General features: G+C 45.4%; 1 protein-coding gene across 1 annotated transcript; it reads right to left on the reverse strand.

The window, feature by feature from the left end:
• Window positions 1-989: 989 nt before the first annotated feature.
• On the reverse strand, window positions 990-27429 carry HSP90B1 (heat shock protein 90 beta family member 1). The gene is made up of 18 exons (XM_069764246.1): window positions 27242-27429; window positions 25782-25884; window positions 25482-25623; window positions 25282-25398; window positions 15422-15753; window positions 8132-8243; window positions 7722-7841; window positions 7461-7577; window positions 6712-6849; window positions 6537-6614; window positions 6210-6275; window positions 5608-5877; window positions 5284-5529; window positions 5051-5187; window positions 4840-4918; window positions 4520-4675; window positions 3527-3661; window positions 990-1530 (listed from the first exon to the last, which is right to left on the reverse strand). The coding sequence occupies exons 1-18, from the start codon at window positions 27288-27290 to the stop codon at window positions 1501-1503; spliced, it is 2427 nt and encodes an 808-aa protein (XP_069620347.1). The 5' UTR covers window positions 27291-27429; the 3' UTR covers window positions 990-1500.
• Window positions 27430-27567: the final 138 nt, after the last annotated feature.

Genomic DNA, 27567 nt, shown 5'->3' on the forward strand with positions numbered 1-27567 from the left:
CTGTCACCCTCCATGGTCAGTCAGTACTGTAGTCCAGTCAGTCAGACAGGGGGCCTTACCTGGAGGTGACTACCAGGGTTAAATACCGTGGAAGCTGCGTCCGATCTTGTGCTCCTCCTCCCGGTCCCAGGCGTAAGGGAAAGACCGCTATGCCGCCATCCACTGTAGTCCGACGCGCGTGCGTTCCACCGCTGGAACGCACAAGCCGTGAACCGGAAGTTTGGGTACTTCCGGTTCGCACGTCCGTTCCCGGCCATGAGGAGAGGAGGAAATGCCGGGGAGCCGCGCGGGGACCCCGGCCGCACCACACCGCTCCACTCCCGAAGGAGCGCGGGAGGAGCGGAGAAAGGGTCCCGAGTCCGCACCATGTGGGGAGACGGGAGCAGCACCGCAGGGAGGAGACACATCCCGACCCAGGCTGCCCGGCTAGGTAAGACATGAGTGCTCCGATCGCCGGCCACGGCAGCACTACCGCAGGACCTCTTCATGCCCCATAGGGGACAGGAAAAACACTGGAGGTGGCAGGAAGGGGAGGGTATTTAACCTCTTTGTGTTTCCTGTCCCCCATTAGGGCGGGGAGACATCCTCCAGTACCGCTGTCATGGAAGGTGACTGGAGAAAGAAGAGAATGTCCAGCTTCACCGAATCTGTGAAAAAGTTTTTTTTATTCACAAACTTTTAAACAGAGGATACAGACTTCAGCACAAACCATATGGGTAATTATTTCAACGCATTTCTGGAGACTAAGCTCCCTTAATCAGGATTCTTACCCATATGGTTCGTGCTGAAGTCTGTATCCTTTATGTTTAAAGTTTGTGAATAAAGAAAACTTTCACGGATTTGGTGAAGCTGGACATTCTCTTTTTTAATTTTTAAAGTTGACAATTTTGTATGGCCTGCGAATGACATTAAATAGCACTTGGCAAAATGAAAAACCACACGTTACAGTAATCAGAAAAACTAAATTAACCACTCAGTCCTCTAAACAGTTGAACAAAGTCACATACAACTTTATTTTGGAAAGGCAAGATTGCTGTGGAAATTGACGGCAACATTGTGACAACAGGCAACTGGAAAAAGCATACAAGATGCTGCATCCTGCGGCTGGTAAATTAGGGCTTCTTTTCCAATGAGACACTAACAATTTACACAAAAAAATATTTATAACGGTTACGCTGTAAGTTTCACATTTGTGCCAAAGTCCAATCCTTCAGTCAGCATGGTGACAGGAGAGCAGTAATGATTAAATATCCAGTCCATATCTGGTAAGTGCAGGTTGTCCAAGACATCCCTCCATCGTCCACAGTATACCGTGCAGTGCTTTGAGTTAAATGGAATTGCCAGAATCTTGTGTTCGTGTGAATGATGTTACAACCGTACACTCATAAATAGTACAAATTTACATTCATGAGGAATGTTAAAAAAAAAAAAAAAAAAACTAAAAAACCCTCCCAACACTGTCAAAAAAACCCAACCCCCTAAATATCTTCAAGATGGCATTTAGAATTCATCTTTTATATGTGTGGATTCCTGAAACAAACAAACACAAGTACAGTTGCATAAATGCTACAATTTTTTTTTTTTTTTTTAAGTCACATTTATGTTTTGTATGGTTATTAAACAAGTCTTCTAGTTACATTTTTAATGATGTGTTTCACAGGGAAAAAGCCACACATCAAGGCTAGAAATGATTTGGGTTTCAAGAGACCCGCAAGCTCGGCTTTGTTCAGAAGATACCCGTGACTGGGGTGCTCAATAGAAGCATTATCATTGCGAATGCCTTCATTTACTACTATGTAGCACAAGAGCTATGGGTTCCTCTGCAACTTGCCTTCCAGCTAACTCTGGACACATGTGCTTCAGTGCAGACTGCAGAGGGAGCGTTAACACCACATCCATCATTTAGGCTATGTGCACACGTTGTGGATTTGTGTAGAGTTTTCAGCTCAGTTTTTGAAAAAGCCGCAGGTAAAATGTACTGCGTTTTACAGCATTTTTTTTTGTGCGGATTTCACTTGTGTTTTACCACCTCCGGATTCCTTTAAAGGAGCAGGTGTAAATCGCTGCAGAATCCACACAAAGAATTGACATGCTGTAGAAAATACAAAGCAGCGTTTCCGTGCTGTATTTTCTGCACCATGTGCACTGAGGATTTTGTTTTCCATAGGTTTAGATGGTACTGTAAACCAGATGGAAAACTGCTGCGGATCCGCATCGTCAAATCCGCAGCGTGTGCACATAGCCTCATGGTGCAGCAAGTCAATATCAAGAGCCCCCTGCAAATAGGGCAGCACGGTGATATGGTGGTTAGCACAGCAGCCTTGCAGCGCTGGAGTCCTGGGTTCAAATCCCACCAAGGACAACATCTGCAAAGAGTTTGTATGTTCTCTCAGTGTTTGCGTGGGTTTCCTCCGGGTACTCCGGTTTCCTCCCACATTCTAAAGACAATACTGATAGGGAATTTAGATTGTGAGCCCCAACAGGGACAGCGATGGTGTGCAACCTGTAAAGCGCTGCGGAATGTTAGCGCTATATAAAAATAAAGATTATTTTTATTATTCTTATTAATGCCTCAATGCCTGGAAGCCAGCAGTTGCAGGGAGGATATTTTATTGTTTCCTTGTAATTGCTGATCTAGTTACACACAATTAAATAATAAGAATGCCTTAAAGGGAATTGGTCACCCCCAAAATCAAAGGTGAGCTAAGCCCACCAGCATCAGGGACTTCTCTACAGCATTCTGGAATGCTGTAGATAAGCCCCCAATGTATCCTAAAAGAGGAGAAAAAGGTTAAATTATACTCACCCAGGGGCGGTCCTGGTACGATGGGAGTCACGGTCTGGTGCCTCCCATCTTCTTACGAGGACGTCCTCTTCTTGTCTTCACGCTGCGGCTCCGATGTACTTTGTCTGCTCTGTTGAGGGCAGAGCAAAGTACCGCAGTGCGCAGGTGCTGGGCCTCTGACCTTTCCCGATGCCTGCGCACTGCAGTGCTTTGCTCTGCCCTCAACAAGGGCAGACAAAGTACACCTACGCCAGAGCCGCAGCGTGACAAGAAGAGGACATCGTAAGAAGATGGGAGGCACTGGACTGGACCGCCCCTGGGTGAGTATAATCTAACCTCTCATCTTTCAGGATACATCGGGGGCTTATCTACAACATTACAGAATGCTGTAGATAAGCCCCTGATGCCGGTGGGCTTAGCTCACCTTCCATTTTGGGGGCTGACAGGTTCCCTTTAAGTTGCCTGAAGATAGCCAGTAGATATGCAGGCAAGTTGCATTTTTTTTTTTTGGAAGATAGTTTTCTCTTTGAAGGCCAATTCACACCAAGGTGTTTTTTCCTCATCTTCCCCCTCACCCCACACCCCAGGGTTTTTGGAGCAGAAACTCCAAATCAAAAGGATTTGTTGTTCTGCTGAAAAATAGTGTGTGACCACACCTTTTTAGTATGAGGGCTTCTGTGAGGATTATATGAATTAATCTGAGCACTTAGCAGTATGATGTTCTGGGGCATAAGCACTCACCTGTTTGTCTGTCTGATCCTCCATTTCTGGCTTTTCAGTCTCTTCCTCGGCATCAACTTCTTCAATGTCTTCTGAATCTTCTGGTTCTGTTTCATCTGCTGCCGCCGCCTCTTCCTCCTCCGGCTCCTCTTCCACCTATTACCCAGCATCCTCGTTAGGTTAAAATGAATAGAACTCAACGACTAACACTCAAAAGTAGTGATGCAACACAATGCACCAAAGCATAATTGGATATATTCCTTTACAGTTAAATTTGGAAGGTCATTAACTCTTTTCACCACACACAACATACTGCCATGAGCAAGCTTGTTTAATATAGAGTATATTTAGTATTGACCTACATACATCATGTTGAAGTTACATGACCATACATAGGTCAGACAGTGGTAGCATACACTTGTGTATTTTAGTTGTTTCTATCTGGGTTTCTAGAACAGATATTTACATATTATAACTTAATACTGTTCTATCCATTTTTCGATACACCTCGTTTTGACAGTGAATTTTACATTAATTAAAAATGGTGCATGGTTTTTCCAACACCACAAAAATGTTAGTGCAAACAAAGGGACTTAATAGGAGAGGTAGGATACAAAGTTCTGCTTCTTTAAACAGGTTGTTCAGTTGTTCACCAACTAAGGATAATGCCATATACCTTATCTAATAATTTTTTATGTTTCACCTCCTGTCCCCTGGCATCAGCTCTGCTGTCACAACCTTCACTTCCATTGCAGATTGTACACCATTTAAAAGTTCTGTGCCATTTTATTTGTGAAGCCATGCTTCATTATTAGCCTACTTTTTGTCTTGACCACATTCGGATAGCATCCATGAAGTGGTTGTAGATCAAGGGTCAAGTAAGTATTCCTGGTGGATATGGCAAATGCACACTGCAAAGTGTATGTTACATGTAGTGAGGGGGTTAAGTTTGTTTAGGGAACCAAAACCTAAATTTCTAAAGAAAAATCTTTATGCATATTCCAAAGCCATTACCTTAGCATCAAGGTCAATATTTAAGCTTAGCCGCAACATCTTTTCAATTCTATCTCCGTATGCTTTAGTGTCTGGTAATTGATATCCAGACCGCAACGTTGCAGTCTCAAGTAGTACAACTGCAAGGTCACCCACAGTTTGGTCATCTTCATTCTCCTGTAATTAAAATACCAGGTTCAGTTCCATGATTTAATTTGACAAAAATGAAGTTATCGTGCATGTAGATCTGTGTGAAGAGTTTTTAAAATGTCAAATCATTGCCTCGTATTCTGAAGGAATCTGACACATGGAAGATATGCCAGTTCTAGCAGACTTCTCACCTTAACTCTTCTCAACATATCTTTAATAAGTGGATGTCTTGGATTAACCTCAAGTGTCTTCTTCTGACTTGAGTAATAGCTGAAATGAAGATTACAGAAATCAGGCAAGGACCATCCAGAACATGCATTCAACAGGCTTGAACCCAGAAGGTGAAAAGGATTAAACCACTGATACACAATGAACGTGCCTTTTAGATATTAAGGGACTGACCTAGTGGAAATGTCTTTTCCAGTCTGGTATGCTTGAGCCTTCATTATCCTCTCCATATTGCCAGACCAGCCATATTGGCTTGCCACAAGGGCACATGGCGATTGTGTCAAACGCTGAGATAAGACTGCCTTTTCAATCTTAAGGAAACAGAAAAATAAAGTGGCATTTCCTTCCATAAATCATCAATTTAACAAAATGTGCCAAAACAAAATGTGCCAAAGTACGAAGTCTACCTGATCTTTAAGAGATTTTTCCTTCATCCATGTTAACAAAGGCTCATATTCCTTCTCCAAAGCTTCACGGGTTTCTTTTGCCTTTTCACTTTCATCAAACTTCAGCCCTTCTTTGGCAACATTCTGGAACCTCTTGCCATCAAACTCTGGTAATGCCTGAATGCAGTACTCATCCACAGGCTCAATGAGGAAGACAACCTCATAACCCTTCTTCAGAAGACGCTCAACAAATGGAGAACTCTCCACCTAAGAAATAAAGGCATAATGACCTCCATATCCATCCCAACTGCAATCTGAAGTCAAATTCAGGACTGCACATCTCACCTCCTGCCTGCTTGTTCCAGCCATAAAGTAAATTTTATCTTGTTTCCCCTTCATTCTTTCCACATACTGCTCCAAGCTGGTCAACTCTGTCTTGTGGTTAGAAGACTGGAATCTGAGAAGCTTGGCCAGTCTGGTTCGGTTAGAATGGTCTTCAATCACACCAAGTTTAACATTGGTACCAAATTCCTTCCAGAATTTATCATTGTACTTGTCTTCTGCGATTTTCTTGATCATATCTAAGGTCTTACGCACCAGTTTCTTTCTTATAACCTTGATAATGAGAACATTATAAAGTTAATGGGGGATATGATATGCAAGGCTTCAGAAAACTGGACAACTGTTTTCGAATTACAAGTTTAGCTCATATGTATGCACTGTCTGCAGAGATCATGTTCCACACCGATCTACATATTAGCAGGGCTACTTGCCCCATCTACATGACTTATTTTGTAAAGACTGTAGGAAATAGTGTTACTTTAACGGTATATCATAGCCACTTAGACATTTCATATTTGTCTTCATTTATTTTGGTAATCTATACCATTATGGATGCTTAATGATCTAGAGTAAAAAAAAAAAAAATATAACACCTAAATACAAACCTTTAGAAGTTTGTGCTGTTGTAATGTTTCTCTGGATACATTGAGAGGCAAGTCATCAGAATCAACCTGTTGGAATAAAAATTCAGATTTTTAGAGATTGAGGGGCAAGTGTGGATGGTTAGGTTAGGAAGGTTTCCCCATCTGTGAAACAGACTGTACTTGGAGCTGAAAACCCAGTCTGACCCAAGGCAATTGTTTCATATAAGCCCATGGGGATAGTTCACTCAGGTCAGGAAACAGTCTGGCTGGGGTATTCCAGGCTGAGCACAGTTTCAAGGACGTGCAAAACTAATATTAGAGAAAAATAAAATACAAAATTCAACTTACAACTCCCTTGACAAAGTTCAAGTATTTGGGCATCATGTCATGGAAGTCATCAGTGATAAAGACTCTTCTGACAAAAAGCTGAAAATAAAATTCACATTTAGAAAGAGTATTATCTTTTCAAGGTCAGTAAAACCGCAACAATTTAAAACAATCCATTTTAAAAATTAGAATCTACCTTAATGAAGTCACTCTTCTTTGATCCATATTCATCAAACAGTCCTCGTGGGGCACTGGCGGGAATAAACAAGATGGACTTGAAGGTGACTTCTCCTTCTGCAGTGAAGTGGATGTGAGCCATGGGTTCATCACTTTCCTGGAGAGAAATAGAAGGTTTGTATTGTATTTCAACATTAGGATACTGGGATTAGAAATACTATTGGGCTGTGAAATTTACCGTATTTTTCGGACTATAAGATGCACCTCAAATTTCAGAAGGAAAATAGGGGAAAAAAAAAAATTAATGTGTCAATTGGGGGCCCCATCTTACAGTCCGAATTTAGTTTACTTGCCGGAATTTTGAGAAAGCCCGGAGGCCCCTGTTGCAAAGATCTCAATCTGAGCATACACCACCCCCGGTAGCCATTTTCCTGAAGGCCACCGCATCACAGCAATGGATGCGCAGAGGGCCTCCGGGCTTTAACAAAATGCCGGCGGAGCTCCCCACCGACACCACAGCCAAACCTTCTGCACCAGCCTGGGTAGGGAGTGTGATCACCCTGCAGTGTCGGACCAAGACTACTGCAGAATCACCCGACTCCTGCTGCCACCACACTACTTGTAAGAATATTCCAGCTATACGATGCACCCACATTCCCCCCCCCCTTCCCCCTCCAAAAAAAAAAAAAATTGGGAAAAATATTGCGTCTTGTAGTCCAAAAAATAAGGTAAGGGTTGAAAATTTTAGCCTGAGAAACATTAGCTCACCTTGGAGAAGGATTTGTAGAAGGCTTTGTATTCATCCTCCTCAACTTCTTTTGACGGCCTTTGCCAGATTGGCTTGATATCATTCATAAGCTCCCAGTCCCAAATAGTTTTCTCAACCTGTGTGGAAATATACATGTTAAACCACATCTTCCTCAAGGTTGCATAGAATACGTGATTGGACGTTGCTGCATAACCAACATTTCAGGCCACTTCACACAATAGAGAGCTGAAGTTATATTTAGTCTGCACTAGAGTGCTGACCTTTTTAGTCTTGGGCTTCTTTTCCTCATCCTCCTCCTCAACAGCAGCTTCTTCATCTGTCTCTTCCTTTTCCTCTTTTGCTGCTTCTTCTTCATCAATTGGCTCTTCTACAGTTTCAGTCTAGACAGCATGAGCACAGAGCATGAGCACAGAGCATGAGCACAGAGCATGAGCACAGAGCATGAGCACAGAGCATGAGCACAGAGCATGAGCACAGAGCATGAGCACAGAGCATGAGCACAGAGCATGAGCACAGAGCATGAGCACAGAGCATGAGCACAGAGCATGAGCACAGAGCATGAGCACAGAGCATGAGCACAGAGCATGAGCACAGAGCATGAGCACAGAGCATGAGCACAGAGCATGAGCACAGAGCATGAGCACAGTTAAGATACACCAAACATCTTTACCTTACTACTCCAGACATAAATTGGGAAATTGATAAACTGAGAATATTTCTTCACAAGAGACTTAATGGTTTCCAGTTCAAGATAATCGGTTGCTTCCTCCTTCAAGACCAAGCTGATAAAGATGAACATGTTCATTAATACCATGAAGAAATTAGTTATCAAATGTATTTTAAGTTTGCCAAAACTACTCTATATCCAAGCTAATGACATTGCTGACCAAGAACTAGCCAGTTTCTTCTATTGTATGTACATTGTTTAATAGTATTGGAAACTAACAAGCTGTGGTTACTATTCCTGCAAACATGAGGATGGTTTTATGTCAAACCCTAAAACCGGTTTTTACGTACCGGTAATAGGATTTTACGGAGCCACGACAGCACCCCTACGAGAGAGGGGATCCGCCCACCTTCCGGACAGGAACCTACAGGATTTAAAGGGGCGGTCCCCCTCATCACTCCAGTTTGTGTTTCAGAGTATAAGGGACACCGCCATTGAGTTAGTACATAAACATATATACTTAAACATTACTAAATACCATCACCTTCTAAAGAGTGATTTTTTAACAAGCACACTTTCCCCAAAGGGTGCAGAAACCAGTGAATAACTACGGGGGGGAATGTGCGGGTGCTGTCGTGGCTCCGTAAAATCCTATTACCGGTACGTAAAAACCAGTTTTCCTATCGCCACGACAGCACCCCTACGAGAGATTTTCAAAGATCAATCACCTGGGAGGGACTACAGCACTAAGTACTGTACGGCCAAAAACTAAATTGGCCTCTGAAGATAAGTCAAGACGATAATGTCTATAAAAGGTGGAAGGAGATGACCACGTTGCCGCCTTACATATTACGTCTATGGAGATGTCCGCTCTTTCCGCCCAGGATGAGGCCATGGCTCGAGTGGAGTGGGCCCTGATGCCATCTGGTGGTGTCTGGCCTTTAGCAGTATAAGATATATGGCATCTCTTATCCATCTGGCGATAGACGCTTAAGTTACACTCGCCCCTTTCCTTGGATTCTGAAAGGAGACAAACAGAGCCCTACTCTGCCTCCATTGTTCTGTCTTGTGTAGATATTCTAATAGAGTTCTTCTGACATGTGATATTTCTGCTCGTCAGCTGAATTCGGATTGTCACAGAATGATGGTAAAATTATTTCCTGACTTCTATGAAATTTGGAGGCTACTTTTGGTAGGTATGCTGGGTCTGGTTTTAATACTACCCTATCTTGAAAGACCATTAAATAAGGAGGATCTATCGACAAAGCTTGTAAGTCACTCACTCTCCTAGCAGAGGTCAGGGCTACTAGGAAGGCTGTTTTTAAAGTTAAATTTTTTATGGAGACAATCTAATGGCTCAAAGGGGGGCTCTGTTAAGGCGTCTAAAACCAAATTTAAATCCCATGGTGGTAATCTTGGGATAAACACTGGGTTACTACATTCAGTGGCCTAATAAATCGGGAAACCCATCTATTTCCCGCCACATCACTGTTATACAACGCTCCCAAAGCTGATACTTGGACCCTAAGGGTATTTACCGCCAAGCCCAATTCTCGGCCCTTCTGTAAAAACTCCAGAATAGCCGGAATTGGGACCTTGCCTGAAAAGGGATTTTGGTAGAAGGCAAGGAACTTTTTCCAAGTTTTAGCATAGATTTTAGTGGTAACTTCTTTCCGGCTATTTAAAAGGGTAGATATGAGAGCCTCTGAAAACCCTCTTCTCCTCAATAACTCCCTCTCAAATTCCACGCCGTCAGGTGCAGGGATTCCACATTGGGGTAACGGAATGGACCCTGAGAAAGAAGCTCTGGGCTGGTCGGCAGTACCCAGGGGTCGGACACAGACATTGCCCTGAGTAACGAGAACCATGCCCTTTTGGGCCAAAAGGGGGCAATCAGGATCACTCTCCTCCCTGATCTTCCTGAGGACTATAGGGATCAGACACATTGGGGGGGGGGGAACGCATAAGCCAGAGGGAAATCCCAGTGTATTTGAAGGGAGTCTATTATACAGGGCTTGTCCGCCACCTGAAGAGAAACGAACTTCCTGGTCTGTCTGTTCTCGCTTGTTGCAAATAGATCGATAACAGGCAACCCCCATAGGTCTACTATCTGTTTGAACACCCGTCGATTCAGAACCCATGCTCCCTGACGTAGAGAATGACGGCTGAGGTAATCTGCTTCTGTGTTGAGCTCTCCCCGAATGTGAACAGCTGATAGAGAGCGAAAGTGGGCTTCGGCTACTTTGAGTATGTCTGTGGCGGTGTTCATTAGGGATCTTAACCTTGTACCCCCTTGATGGTTGAGATACGCCACTACTGTTGTGTTGTCTGTCTGGACTCTTACATGTGAATCCTGCAGAGATGGAAGCAACCTGAGTAAGGCCTTCTTTACTGCCGTGAGCGCTTTCCAATTTGAGGACTCTTGAGCCTCTAAGAGAGACCATTGCCCTTGAGTCCAAACATCTCCTATATGAGCTCCCCAACCTATTGGACTGGCATCGGTTGTGACCGTGTTGTCTTGTACTATACTCCAGCGTACTCCTTTTTCTAAATGTCTCCTGTTTAAGCACCATCTCAGGCTGTGTAGAGTGGTGGTGGACAGCCTGAGTCTTCCACCTAATTGCCCTTGAAGACTCCTCTCTGCATCCAAGACTTGGGCCTGCAACACCCGAGTGTGGAATTGAGCCCACTGGACGGCTGGTATGCAAGACGTTAGGGATCCCAGAAGGGACATAGCATCTCTTAAAGTCAGATCTGGCTTCCTTGTTACCGTACTGACTTTGTGCACAATCCTCTGCTTTTTGTCTTCTGGAAGGAAACATTGTTGCTCTTCCGAATCTAGCAGAATACCCAGGAAGGTCTGAGTTGTTGATGGTTCCAATTTCAATTTTTCCATATTGACTATCCACCCCAAGTCCTGTAAGGAAGATATTACATGATTTAGGCGAGTACTACACTGAAAAAACGAATTTCCCACTACCAGGAAGTCATCCAAGTAGGGTACAATTAATGTATCCTGTTCTCTGACATGGGCTATTACTTCCGCCATGACTTGAGTAAACACCCTCGGTGCCATAGATAGACCAAATGGCATTGCAGTAAACTGAAAGTGTCTGACCTGGTCGTTTAAGCGCACCGCCATTCTGAGGAATTGTTGATGATCCTGGTGAATGGGCAGATGGTAATACGCATCTTTTAAATCCAGGACTGTCATAACATCTGGGAAAAAGAAGTTTAGTCGCCGTTTTAATAGATTCCATCTTAAAGGCATGATAATTTAGATGTTTGTTCAATCTCCGTAAATTTATGATGGTTCGAAAGGATCCATCTGGCTTGGAGATTAAAAATAAAGGGGAATAGAACCCTTTTCCCCTGTTGATGTTTCGGAACCTCCACTATGACTTCCTTCCGTCTTAACATATGGACCTCTTTTTTAAGGGCTTTTTGTTGGTCTAAGGAATCAGGGGCAGTCAAGATATAAAAATCAGAAGGTTTCTCCCGAAACTCTAATTTTAACCCTGAATCAATTATACCTAAAACCCAATTGCTAGCAGTTATTTTAGCCCACTGCGCATGGAAATATCTTAACCTGCCCCCTACTGGAAGATCTTTACTAGCGATAATTTCTTCTTCTTGAGGAAGATGAGGCATTAAAGTCCGAACCTTTCTTTTTCTGGTCTGTTGGTTCCCAGTCTCGGTTGTGGTAAGGTCTTCGGTATTGAAAGAGTCTCCTGAAGGTATTCCTAAAGGTAGGATTGAAAGCTTTAGGAAAACCTTTCTTCCTATCCTCAGCTTTAGCTAGGATATCATCCAATACCGGGCCAAACAGGTACTCACCCCTACACGGTATTGTACACAGTTTAGCTCTCGCCTGGGCATCTCCTTTCCAGGTTTTAAGCCATAAGGCTCGGCGAGCCGCGTTTGAGAGGCCTGCTGATCTTGCCGCCAATTGTAAAGAATCCACCGATGCATCCGCTAAATACGCTACCCCTTCCCGTATTTGCGAAAGGGAGTTCAGCATCTTGTCTCTGGGCACCTTGGATTTCAGCTGTTCCTCCAGCTGTGATATCCACACCATGACGGATCTAGCCGTACACGTGCTAGAGATAGCAGGCTTAAACGCTCCCGCAGATGATTCCCAGACTTTTTTCAAAAACATGTCGGCCTTTCTATCCGACGGATCTTTCAGAAGGCCCACATCCTCCAGCGGCAAAGCACCGGCTTTAGACGTAGAAGCCACCGCTGCATCCACTTTTGGAATTTTCATCCATTGTGCCAGATCATTGTCGTCAAAGGGATATCTTCTCTTGGCTGATGACGGCAGGAAACCTTTATCCTGCTTATCCCATTCCCGCTTTATAAGGGACTTAACTGTATCTACCACCGGGAATGCCTTACGACTCTTCTGGCACAAGCCCGCAAACATTATGTTCTGTGCGGACCTTGGTTCCTTGCTCTCTGCAACACCCATGGTAGCTCGGACTCCTTTAACTAACATGTCCATGTTCTCCACCGAGAAACAAGGCCTTCCCTCTTCATCTGAGGAGGATGGAGATGAGGAGCGGGAACATTCCCCTTCTTGCAGGGGCAAACTAGATCCTGGAGATAAGTCCCTGGCGGCTGCCTCTAAGGGAATAACTTATTTCCTCCCTGATGACCGCTCTAAGGTCTGATGACCGAAGGGGAGCTTCCTCTTCTAAGGTCTGACAGATGCAAGCCTGACAAAGCCTCTTGGTATAACTGTCAGGCATTGGAGTCATGCATAGAGCACATTGCTTGTGCTTAGATTTAGCTGTTTTTTTCCCCTAAAACAAAGCACAAATAACAGACCATATCAGCACCAGGTGTCTAGTTAACACTCACCATTAAGGCTGACTGAATACCGGTTCTGGAGGAGTAGGATCCAAATGTGACGCTGGGGCGCTCGCACGCTGCTGCCCCCGTACCACGCTGCTGCTTCTCCTTGAGCGGCCGCTACCGCTCTTACTGCGCTGCTCCGTTCCCTCTCCATAAGGGTGCTCGGCGTCCCCTACTGAGGACATGGCTGCACAACTCATTCCATAGGCGCCGCTCTTTTACAGCGCTGCAGCGCTCCTCCCCTGGCTTACACCGGAAGTGTACAAACTACTTCCGGGTTCACCAGCGCCGGTGTGGACGCTGCACACCGTGCTCAACTGCGGACCAGGATGGCACTGCCCGACTCCTGGGACGCGCTCCACATGGCCAGACGAGGGGGGGGGGGTCTGCGCGCAGGACACCCCCGCTGCTGCTTCCGAGCCCCCGATTCTGCCGTTCTTTGAAGATACCGCGCAGAGGCATGGAGGCCCGGGTAAGACTGCTGCAGGCTCCCGCCGTCCGGACAGGAACCCAAACTGGAGTGATGAGGGGGACCGCCCCTTTAAATCCTGTAGGTTCCTGTCCGGAAGGTGGGCGGATCCCCTCTCTCGTAGGGGTGCTGTCGTGGTGATAGGAAAAGATGATATCTTAAATTGTGATGAATCAAAAAGTTGCAAAAATAAAAACCTTGTTAAGGCCGGTTTCACAAGTCAGTGGCTCCGGTACGTGAGGTGACAGTTTCCTCACGTACCGGTGCCACTGACACACGTAGACACATTAAAATCAATGCATCTGTGCAGATGTCATTGATTTTTTGCGGACCGTGTCTCCATGTGTCAAACACAGAGACATGTCAGTGTTCGTGTGAGCGCACGGACCCATTAAAGTCAATGGGTCCGTGTAAAACACGTACCGCACACGGACCATAGGGGTGGAGCCGCATATTCATTACTGTAAATGAGCGGCCCCACGTGACCGCTCATACAGTAGAAGGTGCGGCCAGGACAGGAAGCAGCGCCAGCGAGGGAGCGAGCCGGGCGAGTATTTTAAGAACAGCAAGGGGGGGGGGGGGGGGGGGGTAGCGCACAGGGGGTGGGGACATGGACCTCTCTTTTAAACACGAGAAACTAAAAAAAAAGAAAAAGGAATATTCATATCTTCTCTACAGCAAACGCTGCTGCAGGGAAGATATGAATGGCGGCTTCAGCACCAGATGCTGGTGCGTGTGGTACCCAACACTGTGCGTGTGGTGCCGCACTTGTGCCACAGAAACGCACCGGCACACAGACACGGATAATTCCGGTACCGAAATTATCTGGATGTGTGGGACTGCCCTTAGTAATATGGTTTATTTTCATCAAAGTTGTCTGGTTCCCCTGGACTGCATGAAATTATCCTGTAAGTCCAGGTTCACACTGCGTTCACAGCAGCCCGTTCAACACGTGCGTTAACGGGCTGCTGCTAACGCAAGTGTCAGGATGTCAGCGCGCTAGCGCAGATAGAGCATCTGCTAGCTCTATCTGCGCTAGCAGTGACGGACCCGGAAACGCTGCAGCCCGCGTACCAGGGTCCGTCACTCAATGACAAATAAGGCAGCACACTGCGGCGCTAAAAAACATGCAAACATGAAGCATGAACATTGAACTGCATTACTGCACTAGAAATATGAAAAAAAACGAGAGCGTTTAGCGCATAAATTGGCCAATTTATGTGTACCTGGTAGCCACATTAGGGCATCTCTCTTATACCAGGTCCTACACTTGCCTTTCCTCGCTGAGAATAAAAGTCTTCATCTGAATGGGTACCTGCGAAACCCCTTAGACTAAAATTCTCTCTGTAGAGGGGTAATGGACCTGCTACGATTAAAACACCTGTGGCTAGGAGGTGGAGTGCTCAGTCAGAAGGCTAAAGAATACAAAATTTCAAAAAACTGACCGTCCCATCCAATCATAGAATAAGTGTGGATGTGACGGTCAGTTTTTTGAAATTCGTCACTCAATGACGGCACATTGCTAGCGCACGTCCATTGTGGGCGTGCGCTAGCAATGCGTCCACCATAGGACTTAATGGCGGCGTTACCGGACCGCGTTACACAGTGGTGTAACGTAGTCCGTCTAACGGACGCCAAAGACACAATGTGAACCTAGCCTTAGACGGACTACATTACACCGCCACAATGGGTATGCACTAGCGATGTGCCGTCATTGAGTGGCAGACCCTGGGACGCGGGCTGCAGCGTTTCCGGGTCCGTCACTGCTAGCACAGAGAGCATCTGCTAGCTCTATCTGCGCTAGTTTGCTGACATTCTGACACTTGCGTTAACAGCAGCCTGTTAACGCATGTGTTGAGCGGGCTGCTGTTAACGCAGTGTGAACCTGGCCAAAGACGCAGAACCCGTTCAGAACACTGCTAGCAGCAGTAGCAAATAGTGATTTTAATATCAAACACACTACTTACGTTATTGTTGTGCCTCTGCCCAGTGTGTCACCACGAGGATCATCTGTCACAAAGAACTCATTGGAGTCAGACTCCCAGATGTGTTGTGTATCGTTGTTATGTTTTGATGTTACGATCACACGATCTGCAACTAGGAAAGCAGAATAGAAGCCAACACCAAACTGGCCGATGAGCTCGGATGTAGACTGGCCATCCTCTTGAGCCTCTGTGAGCTTATTCAAAAATTCACTAGTGCCAGATTTAGCAATTGTTCCCAAATTCTTTACAAGCTCATCCTTTGTCATGCCAATGCCAGTATCTGTAATATGCAGCATATTCTTTTCTTTATCACACTAAGGGAAAGATACAGACATAAGATAAATACAAGAGCGAAGACTCATTAATAACAATCCGTTAAAAGCTTACATTGTTCTGAATTAATGTTAGATAGGTCAACTACAATATTCCTCAACAAGCCCACAGTGTATATACGCCATTTGTGATTTCATCCTCATAAGCTTAAAGTGTAACTGTCATGTTAATTTGTATTACATAAATCAATAGTACATGTGAAAATAAGAAACTTTGTAATATTTCTTAGAGAAATCTGCTTTTGACTACCAGGACTGGTCATTTTCAAAGTTCTCAATTCACAGGTAAAAATTGACATTCAGTGAAGACAGATTTAAATTATTGAGATAGAAGATACAGATAAGATTCTATGTAGGGAAGAGGGGAGAGCAGCTAGAAGAGCTTCCTCCTCCCACATCCCAGTCCATAGAGAATCTTACCAGTAGTAACTACCATCTCCTACCTCAATTTCATTATTTGACGTCACTAAATACCGGTTTTTACGTACCGGTAATAGGATTTTACAGAGTCCACGACAGCACCCATACGAGAGAGGGGATCCGCCCACCATCTGGACAGGAACCTACAGGATTTAAAGGGGCGGTCCCCCTCACCACTCCAGTTTGTGTTTCAGAGTATAAGGGACACCGCCATTGAGTTAGTACACAATCATAAATATTTAAACCTTACTAAATACCATCACCTTCTAGAGAGTGACAATTAAAAGCACACCTTCCAATAGAGTGCAGGAAACCAGTGATTAACTACGGGGGGGAATGTGCGGGTGCTGTCGTGGACTCTGTAAAATCCTATTACCGGTACGTAAAAACCGGTTTTCCTATCGCCACGACAGCACCCATACGAGAGACTTTAAAAGACCAATCACCTGGGAGGGACTACAGCACTAAGTACTGAACGGCCAAAGTCTAAATTGGCCTTACATGATAGATCAAGACGGTAATGATTATAAAAGGTGGAAGGAGATGACCATGTTGCCGCCTTACATATCACGTCTATGGAGACGTCCGTTCTCTCCGCCCAGGATGAGGCCATGGCTCGGGTGGAGTGGGCCTTGATGCCTTCTGGTGGAATTTGACCTTTGGCAGTATAGGCAAGGCATATCGCATCTCTGATCCATCTGGCAATAGAGCCCTTTGTTACACTCGCCCCCTTCCTTGGATTCTGAAAGGAAACAAACAGAGCCCTACTCTGCCTCCAAGGTTCTGTTTTGTGCAGGTATCGTAATACTGCTCTTCTAACGTCTAGCATATGACATTTCTGCTCCTCTGCTGAAACTGGATTATCACAAAATGATGGTAAATATATTTCTTGACTTCTATGGAATTTAGAAGCTACCTTTGGCAGATATGCTGGATCCGGTTTTAAAACTAACCTATCCTGAAAGACCATTAGATAAGGAGGGTCTACCGACAACGCTTGCATATCACTCACTCTTCTAGCAGAAGTCAAGGCCACTAGCAGAGCCGTCTTTAAAGTTAAATTTTTAATGGAGACAGAATCTAATGGCTCAAAGGGGGGTTCTGTTAAAGCATCCAAAACCAAATTTAGATCCCATGGCGGTAATCTAACAATATGTACAGGGTTACTACGTTCCATAGCTCTCATGAATCTAGATACCCATCTATTTCCTGCCACATTGCTATTGTATAATGCCCCCAGGGCAGATACCTGAACTCTAAGGGTATTTACCGCCAAACCCAATTCTCGGCCTTTCTGCAAGAATTCCAGAATAGCCGGAATTGGAATTTTATCCGTAAAGGGCTGTTGATAAAAGGCAAGGAATTTTTTCCAGATTTTACAGTAAATTTTAGTAGTGACTTCTTTCCGGCTACTTAAAAGGGTAGATATTAAAGCGTCAGAAAAACCCCTCCTTTTTAATAATTCCCTCTCAAATTCCATGCCGTCAAATGCAGAGATTCCACATTCGGATAACGAAATGGACCCTGAGAAAGGAGTTCCGGACTCACCGGCAACACCCAGGGGTCGGTCACGGACATTGCCCTGAGTAAGGAGAACCATGCCCTTCTGGGCCAGAAGGGGGCAATTAGGATTACTCTCGCCCCCTCCTTCCTGATCTTCCTGAGAACTAGAGGGATCAGACATAGTGGGGGAAATGCGTAGGCTAGAGGGAAATCCCAATGAATCTGAAGGGAGTCTACTACAGAAGGTTTGTCCGCTACCCGAAGGGATGCAAACTTCTTGGTTTGTCTGTTTTCCCTCGTAGCAAACAGATCTATAACAGGTAACCCCCAGAGACCCACTATCTGTTTGAAAACTAGCCGATTTAGGACCCACTCTCCCTGACGCAGAGAATGACGGCTGAGGTAATCTGCCTCTATGTTGTGTTCTCCTCGTATGTGAACCGCTGAAAGAGAATGAAAATGAGCTTCGGCTATGTTGAATATGTCTGCGGTGGTGATCATCAGAGACTTTGACCTCGTTCCTCCCTGATGGTTGAGATATGCGACCACTGTCGTGTTGTCCGACTGAACTCTTACATGCGAGCCCCGCAGGAACGGTAGCCATCTGAGCAGGGTATTTTTTACTGCCATAAGCTCTTTCCAATTTGAGGATCTTTGGGCCTCTAAGCGAGACCATTGTCCTTGAGCCCAAACCTCTCCTATGTGAGCTCCCCATCCTATTGGACTGGCATCGGTTGTGACCGTGTTGTCTGGAACTATTTCCCAATGTACCCCTTTTGCCAGATGTTCCATATTTAGCCACCATTCTAGACTCTTTAGAGTGGTGGTAGATAGCTTGAGTCTTCCGCTTAAGTGACCTTGAAGACTCCTCTCTGTATCCAGGACCTGGGCTTGCAATATCCGAGTGTGGAATTGAGCCCACTGAACAGCCGGTATGCATGATGTTAACGATCCCAATAGGGACATTGCGTCTCTTAAGGTCAGATCCGGTTTCTTTATCACAGTCCTGACTTTGTGTATAATCTTCTGCTTCTTTTCCTCTGGAAGAAAACACAGCTGATGTTCTGAATTTAGCAAAATACCCAGGAAAATCTGATTTGTTGATGGGTTTAGTTTTGACTTCTCTAAGTTGACCAGCCAACCTAGGTCCTGTAGGGAAGATATTATACAGTTTAGGCGATCTTTACACTGAAGAAACGAATTACCCACTACTAGGAAGTCATCCAAGTAGGGTATAACTAATGTATCCTGTTCTCTGATATGAGCCATTACTTCCGCAATGACTTTAGTAAACACTCTTGGCGCCATAGATAATCCAAATGGCATTGCCGTAAACTGAAAGTGCCTGACCTGATTGTTTAAGCACACCGCCATTCTGAGGAACCGTTGGTGATCTTCGTGAATGGGCAGATGGTAGTACGCATCTTTTAGATCCAGGACTGTCATATAACACCTGGGAAAAAGAAGTTTAGTCGCTGATTTAATTGATTCCATCTTAAAAGCATGGTATTGTAGGAATTTGTTCAGTTTCCGTAAATTTATGATGGTTCGAAAGGAACCATCAGGTTTGGAGATTAAAAATAAAGGGGAATAGAATCCTTCCCCCTCCTGCTCTTTTGGAACCTCTACAATAACTTCTTTCTGTCTCAGTGTCTGAATCTCTTTTTCCAGGGCCTTCTGTTGGTCTAAGGAACCAGGGGCAGTCAATATATAATAATTTGAAGGTTTTTCCCGGAACTCTAATCTCAATCCTGACCTAATTATACCCAGGATCCAATTACTGGAAGTTATCCTGGCCCACTGAGTATAGAAATGTTTTAGTCTGCCCCCTACAGGAAGATTTGAATTAATGATAGTTTCGCCTACGTCTTGAGGAAGATGATGTATTGAAGTCTGAACTTCTCTTCTTCGGCTCTGGCGCCTCCCAATTTCGGGCTGAGTAGGGTCTCCGGTACGGGAAGCGTCTCTTGAAGGTATTCCTAAAGGTGGGATTGAACACTTTAGGAAAACCTCTATTCCTATCCTCAGCCTTAGCTAGGATGTCATCTAGCACCGGGCCAAATAAGTACTCACCCCTGCATGGAATGGTACATAGTTTAGCTCTAGCCTGTGCGTCTCCTTTCCAGGTTTTAAGCCATAAAGCCCGCCGGGCAGCATTTGAAAGTCCTGCTGATCTGGCCGCCAGTTTCAAGGAATCCACCGAGGCATCCGCCAAATACGCCACACCATCCCGAATCTGGGACAGTGAATCCAGCAACTTATCACGAGGTATTTTAGTTTTAAGCTGCTCCTCCAGCTGGGCTACCCAGACCATAACTGATCTGGCTGTGCAGGTACCTGCGATTGCTGGTTTAAAAGCACCTGACGATGCTTCCCAAACTTTTTTAAGAAACATGTCTGCTTTCCTATCCGAAGGGTCTTTCAGAAGACCTACATCCTCCAGTGGTAAGGTGCCTGATTTAGATGTGGAGGCCACAGCCGCATCCACTTTAGGTATTTTCACCCACTCTGCTAGGACTTTATCATCAAAAGGGTACCTTCTCTTTGCTGATGATGGTAGGAAACCCTTATCCTGTTTGTCCCACTCACGCTTAATAAGGTCCTTCACAGTATCTACCACAGGAAACGATTTACGGCTTCTCTGGCACAACCCTGCAAACATTAAGTCCTGGGTTGACCTTGGCTCCTTGTTCTCTACAACCCCCATGGTTGTGCGAACTGCCTTAACCAGTACGTCCATTCCATCTACTGAAAAACAAGGTCTCCCTTCTTCGTCCGAAGAGGACGGTGATGATGAACGTGAGCATTCACCTTCCTGCAACAACGGACTGGATCCTGGTGATACTTCCCTGGATCTCTCATGCCGACTGCTTCTAAGGGAACAATCAATTTCCTCCCTTATAACTGCTCTGAGATCTGATGCACGAAGGGGAGCCTCTTCTTCTAAGGTCTGGCAAATACAAGTTTGGCAGAGCCTTTTCTGATAACTATCAGGTAAGGGAACTGTACATAGGGCACATTGCCTGTGCTTAGATTTGGCTGATTTCTTTGCCTAAAACAAAGCACAATGACAGACAGACTATATCAGCTACCAGGTGATTTTCGTCATGACACTCACCAAGGCTGAACTGCGCAGTACCGGTCTCTGAGGGGAATCCGTATGTGACGTTGAGGCACCCGCATGCTGCTGCCCCCGTACCACACTGCTGCTGCTTTTGGAGCGGCTGCTGTCGCTCTTCTTGCGCTGGTCAGGCACCTCCACCTGAAGGTGCTCTGTGTCCGCAACCGAGGACATTTCTTTGCCGCACGTTGCTCTGCAGCCTCTGCCGCTTAATACCCGCAGCCGCGCCTCCTCCCCCAGCCTCCCCCGGAAGTCATACCTTCCACTTCCGGGTCATCGGTATGAAGGGACGCTGAGCGCGCTCACGCGACCCAGGGCGGCACTGCCCGACCCCTGGGATCGCATCCGTACGGCCAGACGAGGAGGGGTCTGAAAAAGAACACCCCCGACGCTGCTTCCAGAGTCCCCGATTCTGCCGTTCTCAAGGATACCGCGCAGAGGCCTGGTGGACCTGGGTAAGAGACATCCTGCAGGGTCCTACCATCCGGACAGGAACCCAAACTGGAGTGGTGAGGGGGACCGCCCCTTTAAATCCTGTAGGTTCCTGTCCAGATGGTGGGCGGATCCCCTCTCTCGTATGGGTGCTGTCGTGGCGATAGGAAAACAGATTTTACCTGTGAATTGAGAATGTATAATCAGTCCTGGCTGAGAAAGATGCAGATATATCTGACAACATTGTGTTGTGTAATAAAGCAAATGACAAGTGTTTAGGGTGTAATTAGATTTAGAAAACAAAAACAAACATTTTTTTGGTGCTGTATCATCCATTTAGAACAGTGGTTACTCTTTGGGTATGTGCACACGTTGCGGATTCTTACATGCGGATTCTGCAGGTAAAATGACCTGCGGGTCTTCTGTGGATGTTGCTTGCACTTTTACACCTGCAGATTCCTATAATGAATAGATGTAAAATGCTGCGGATTCAGCACAAAGAATTGACATGATGGAAAATAAACCACTGCGTTTCTGCATGGAATTTTCCACAGCAGATTTGGTTTTCCATTGGTTTACATGGTAGTGTACACCGTATGGAGAACTAATGCGGATCCACAGCCAAATCCAAAATGTGTGAACATACCCTTTAAAGTGAACCTGTCAGCAGGATTTTGCCATGTAAACTACAGACACTGTCAGGTTGGCATCATTATACCGATTACAATCACAAACAAGGGAAAAGAGAGTGGCACAGCTCTTATAATCCAAGAACAATGGTGGCACAAATATTGTGTATCGCAGTCTCTAGCATGGAGATGGTGGTGCTGTCCGCAGGAAAACAGTCCAACAAATCTTAATAAAAAGAGAAAAAAAGCGCAGACGCACTCACCAAATGCAGTCACAAGTGTCCTTTATTTCAGTGCCAACCGGCACATTCTTCACGGCACGGGGTAGAGGGTAACATACAGGGAGAGTGCAACAGGTCAGACCTGTTGCACTCTCCCTGTATGTTACCCTCTACCCCGTGCCGTGAAGAATGTGCCGGTTGGCACTGAAATAAAGGACACTTGTGACTGCATTTGGTGAGTGCGTCTGCGCTTTTTTTCTCTTTTTATTAATACCGATTACAATACCTGGGTTGGAGAAGACAGTCTTGTGGTTGTCGTTTAATCAGTATTTATAGTTTTTAGTTAGATTCTCGTGCTTAGGGGTGGCGGTCTTCATGTGTTGCTCTGTTCTCACTCATGGGCTTATGGCATTTTACATACTGCATATAGTGTTAGCTTTGAAAAAAAAAAAAATTGGCACTACAGCAAACTGGCATCAGCACATGTGCAGAAGCATCTATCGCATGCTGATAGATGCAGCACCATTTTGCTGGAGGGAAAAAAAAAAAAAAAAAAATGGCTACAGCAAAAATGGTGCCAGTAAGTGATCGATGCTACTGTGCCACTGCCATGTTGCTGTAGTTCAATTTTTTTCTTCTTTTTCTTCAAAGCCATTATTATATGATGTAAAATAGGAGGCAGGTCACTGAAGGATCAGTTATCAAAAGACTGACCGTCCCTTCCAAATAGAAATCAGGCGTGAACAGGTGCTTACTAAGAGTAGCCATCTCCTTATACAGCTAAACAATAAAGATCCAGTATAACGTGTAGTTATTAAAATACTAGATGGTAGCCCGATTCTAACACATCGGGTATTCTAGAATATGTATGTAGTTTGTTTATAAAGATTTTAGAATACGTTGAATACACAGGATTTGGCCAACTGCGACCAATTAGCGAAGCGTGGTTCAAATCTAGTGCCAATTCACGGCCGGACTGAGCCTGTTGCTGATTGTTTGCAACAGCCCACGGAGTGTATAACAATGTGGGCATCATATCCCTGTTAAAAAAAAAAAATTAAAGAAAAAAAAAATAGTTCTATACTCACCTTCCGTTGGCCCCCGGATCCAGGCGAAGCGTTTACCGATGCTCCTCGCACGCTCCGGTCCCAAGAGTGCATTGCGGTCTCACGAGAGGACGTAGCGGTCTCGCGAGACCGCTACATTATCTCACGAGATCGCAATGCATGGAGCGGTCACCGGAGCGTTGCGAAAAGCGGGAAAGGCCTGTTCTGGATCCAAGGGGCCACTGGATGGTGAGTATATAACTTTTTTTTTTATTATTATTATTTTTAACATTCGATCTTTTTACTATTGATGCTGCACAGGCAGCATCAATAGTAAAAAGTTGGTGACACAGGGTTAACACCACAGCATAACGCGGTCCGTTAACGCTGCCATTAACCCTGTGTGAGCACTGACTGGAGGGGAGTATGGAGCAGGCACTGACTGCGGGGAGTAAGGAAAGGCCATTTTGCCGCCGGACTGTGCCAGTCGCTGATTGGTCGCAGCAAAACAGCCACGACCAATCAGCGACTTGGGATTTCTGTGACAGACAGAAAGACAGACAGAAGGACAGACAAAGACAGAAGTGACCCTTAGACAATTATATAGTAGATGCAATCTTTATTAAAGGGAACCTGTCACCCCCAAAATCGAAGGTGAGCTAAGCCCACCAGCATCAGGGGCTTATCTACTTATCTGTCCTCTTGAGGGCAGAGCAAAGTACTGCAGTGCGCGGGCACCGGGAAAGGTCAGAGGCCCAGCACCTGCACATTGCAGGACAGATAAAGTACACCTGCACTGCAGCGTGAAGACAAGAAGAGGACGTCATCGTATGAAGATGGGAGGCTCCGGACCGCCCCTGGGTGAGTATAATCTAACCTCTTTCTCATCTTTCAGGAAACATGGGGGGGGGCTTATCTACAGCATTACAGAATGCTGTAGATATGCCACTTACATAGGTGGTCTGCTGCATGCGGTCTTCCCCCAAGCGCTTGGGGAAGACCGCATGCAGCAGACCACCTATGTAAGTGCTATATCAGCATTCCCTTATTTGATTATGGAATCAGTAGGACACAAATGGTACCGGAGATAGGATATTTCATGGGGCTGAAAAGTGGGACTGTACTATGCACTGTGTACTTTGGTTGTAGGTCAGGCTGATGGTGGGACCTTTTCCCCCCCCGATATGGTTAAGTAGTGACCTTGATATTTATTCTATGTGGAATTAGGATATACTATTTATACATGAACTTTGCTGAGTTTAATAAAGATTGTATATTTTAATAACGGCATGTTATACTGGATCTCTTCTCTTGTGGTTACTGATATTTGTCAGTTTGTGTGCCCTGGTTACTTGAATGGGTTGTGCTATGAGCTAAACAATAAAGTAGCACTAGCGCTATAGCATGCAAACATGAAAATTTAATTGCATTACTGTTTTAGAAGATATGAAAACCTGAGAACACTTGGTGCATGAATTGGCTAATTCATGTGTACCCAGCAGCCATAATTAGACAGGTTCCAGCAATGAGACTCACCTTACGTGAATCCACTCCTAGACTAAAGTCTACATCTCTATGGGCAGGTAGGGTCCTGCTGGAATTAAAAACCCCGAGACTGAAGGATCAGTGACCTGTCATAAGTCCATAAGGATGAATGAGAACAGAACACAGATTTCGGCCACGTGCACACGGTCAGAATTTTACCTCAGTATATTGTAAACCAAAACCAGCAGTGGGTCAGATACAGAAATAGTGACGTGTTTCTATTATATTTTTCCTCTGATTGTTCCTCACTTGGTTTTGGTTTACACCTGAGGTAAAAAAATCAAAACAAAAAAAAACAAAACCCTCAAATACTCAAGTGTGCATGCTGCCTAAATCACAAGACTGATTTAATCAACCCAGGTCTCATTGTAATCAGTGTAAAGTGCCAAACTGACGTAGTTTACTCAGCAAAATTCTGCTGAAAGGTTCGCATTAAAGGGAATCTGCCACCTAATCCGAGAACAGCATGATGTAAGGGCAGATACTCCAATTCCAGCAATATGACACTTACTGGGCTGCTTGTTTATCTAGATCTGTCAGTGGGATAGATTCCCTTTTGGGCTCCACACTAGGTAAGCAAAATCATAACTTGCCTTAATTTTAATAGTCAATTCTTCATTAGCAGCTAGGGCATTCTCATCAGTCAAAGACATCAAACGGATCTTGTCAAGGGCATCCGAAGCATTGGAGATCAACTCCCTGAGGAAAATCTGGGGAAAAATAAAAAATATCATCAGTATAGTTGGCATTTTCTTGGCTGAAGTGATACACAGAAGAAAGACCTGAGTGTTACCTCCTTGTTCTTGTACAGAGAGTTGATAATCAGTTTCATCATCCTGTTCACTTCGGCCTGAAATGCAAACTTTTCAGATTTCTCTCGGATCTCCTTAATTTGTGCAGCGTTGAGCCCGTCTAGTTGAATGGCTTCCTCCTCTCTACAGCAGAAACAATGAAGTGGAACAATTATTACATTCTCAGCCAGCATTGTACACGTGATCTCCACCATAACGAGACCCAATTATTTTCTAGCATTGAATTTGCCTATGTACACATAGGAGCTGCGAGATTATCAGTTCATCTCATGAAAACAGACCTGCTTACAACTTCATCATCTGTCCGTGAACCCTCTCGGCTTTTTCCCAGGTCATCCTCCACAGTTCCATCGATGTCTACATCATCCTCCGCTCTGACAGACGCTGAAAGACGTTTTTAAATGAACGCTTAGTAATTTGTCCTTGAAAATGTGCAGCTGAAAAGCAGCACTATACTCAGTGTTCAGTATGGTAGAATGTGATTAGGCCATGATAGCTGTGTACTGTTGTGAAGCAGAAAGTGGCCAGCGGCTCTATGGCTGCTGTGCAAGGCCGGGATCACGAGCATTTACTGTATGGACTGTAAGGCCAGGAGGCACCCGACATGGCAGACAAGCCGACAACTACCATAGGACTGCTGGACTTGTAACTTCACTGAAGGCTTCTGGGCACAGATGTCGGCATCTCTCGTATGGGCGAGGTTGTAATACTATATACCACTACGAAGTTAACAATGCAACGGCACCAGAATCAACCTAGGATGGCTAATAGTACAGAGAAGAGGCGGAGCAGAAGGAGTTTGTTGGAAAACTTTCAGTATAATGGTATTTTAGCCACCAAGATCCTGGCGTTTGTAGGATTGAGTCCAGTGGGCGGTCCTACTTTTGATTGACAGCTAAATCTGACAAGCACTAAAGAGGACCGCCTACTGGACTAGAAACACCAGGGATTGCAATGAATAAGTTGTTTTACTGAAACGGCTCACCAAAAATTGATATCATTCTGATCAGATCCTGCTCTACAATATCCTGTCAGCAGATCCGATAACCTGTCACGTTGAACATGGTATCTTCAAAGCGAAAAAGTCACTCCCTCAACCCGTAACCCCTGGTCGCTAGTTTATGTACTTCCAGAAGGAAAGACAGGAGGACCAGCGCAATAGCGAGTTCCTGGCAAATGTGCCAAAAATATATTCCAAGGTGTATAGGCCAGGGGATGACTTCCTGATCATTGGGGGTCTGAACTGCTGAGACCCAGTATGATGGGCTTTACCCCATGTAGAAAGCAGCGGACGTGCACTTGCTGAACCTCTGCTGCAGTTACTGCCAGGTGCAGAGCTCAGCTACAGTCCCATAGTCAATGAATGGTGGAGAGAGCGAGCATGTGCACTGCTGCTTCACTGTGGGCAGGTTCCCCGATCTGGCCTCCTTTCCTAGCAGGACACAGTAGTGGAGGAAGCAGATGGCCCCTCTACATTACACACAACCAGGCTGTGACTGTACAGCTTGTAACCAGCCTGACAGCAGAGGGGCAGGGAGCCTGCACGGCAGCTCGGACATAGCGCCCTGTATGGAAGGAGCACAGCTAGAACCCCATGCTGCCAGACCACCGGCTGCACTATACAAGCCGAGGAGCGGACCGCATGCACTCCATGAAGAACCCCCCGCCTACTGAGGTCAGGAAGCTTCTAGAAAGACAACCGTGAGGGCAGCGCCAGCACTTCCCCTACAGGAGCACTCACCACACGCCAAGAGCACGAAGCACAGGCCGACAGCCCACAACTTCTTCATGGTGACAGCTCCGGACACACCGACACAAGCCTCGCTGGGTCTCCACAGACAACTGCGGCTCCCGGACCGCCTCCAAGCTTTAATACCTTCCCCTGACAGGCACCGGGTGGACTGCAGGCGTCCTCCAATGACAGCCGACCACGCACAATACCCAGCCAATGAACTCCTTCCTCGCACAGCGTGTCCTGTCACTGCTGGCCAATAGGCTTCCTCCATGTACGGAGCCGAGCGCTAGGAGCGTGTCTCGCTGTGATTGGCTGACGTGTCCGGCGTTCTC

Source organism: Ranitomeya imitator, chromosome 4 (assembly GCF_032444005.1).
Source record: "Ranitomeya imitator isolate aRanImi1 chromosome 4, aRanImi1.pri, whole genome shotgun sequence".
NCBI lineage: Eukaryota > Metazoa > Chordata > Amphibia > Anura > Dendrobatidae > Ranitomeya > Ranitomeya imitator.

What these genes read in the sequence shown, in the direction of transcription:
- HSP90B1 (XM_069764246.1), bottom strand. Translation starts at nt 27,290, where the DNA reads ATGAAGAAGTTGTGGGCTGTCGGCCTGTGCTTCGTGCTCTTGGCGTGT. An exon ending in CTTCGTGCTCTTGGCGTGTG is followed by an intron (nt 25,885 to 27,241) that starts GTGAGTGCTCCT and finishes AACGTCTTTCAG; the next exon opens with CGTCTGTCAGAGCGGAGGAT. An exon ending in CTCTGTACAAGAACAAGGAG is followed by an intron (nt 25,399 to 25,481) that starts GTAACACTCAGG and finishes ATTTTTCCCCAG; the next exon opens with ATTTTCCTCAGGGAGTTGAT.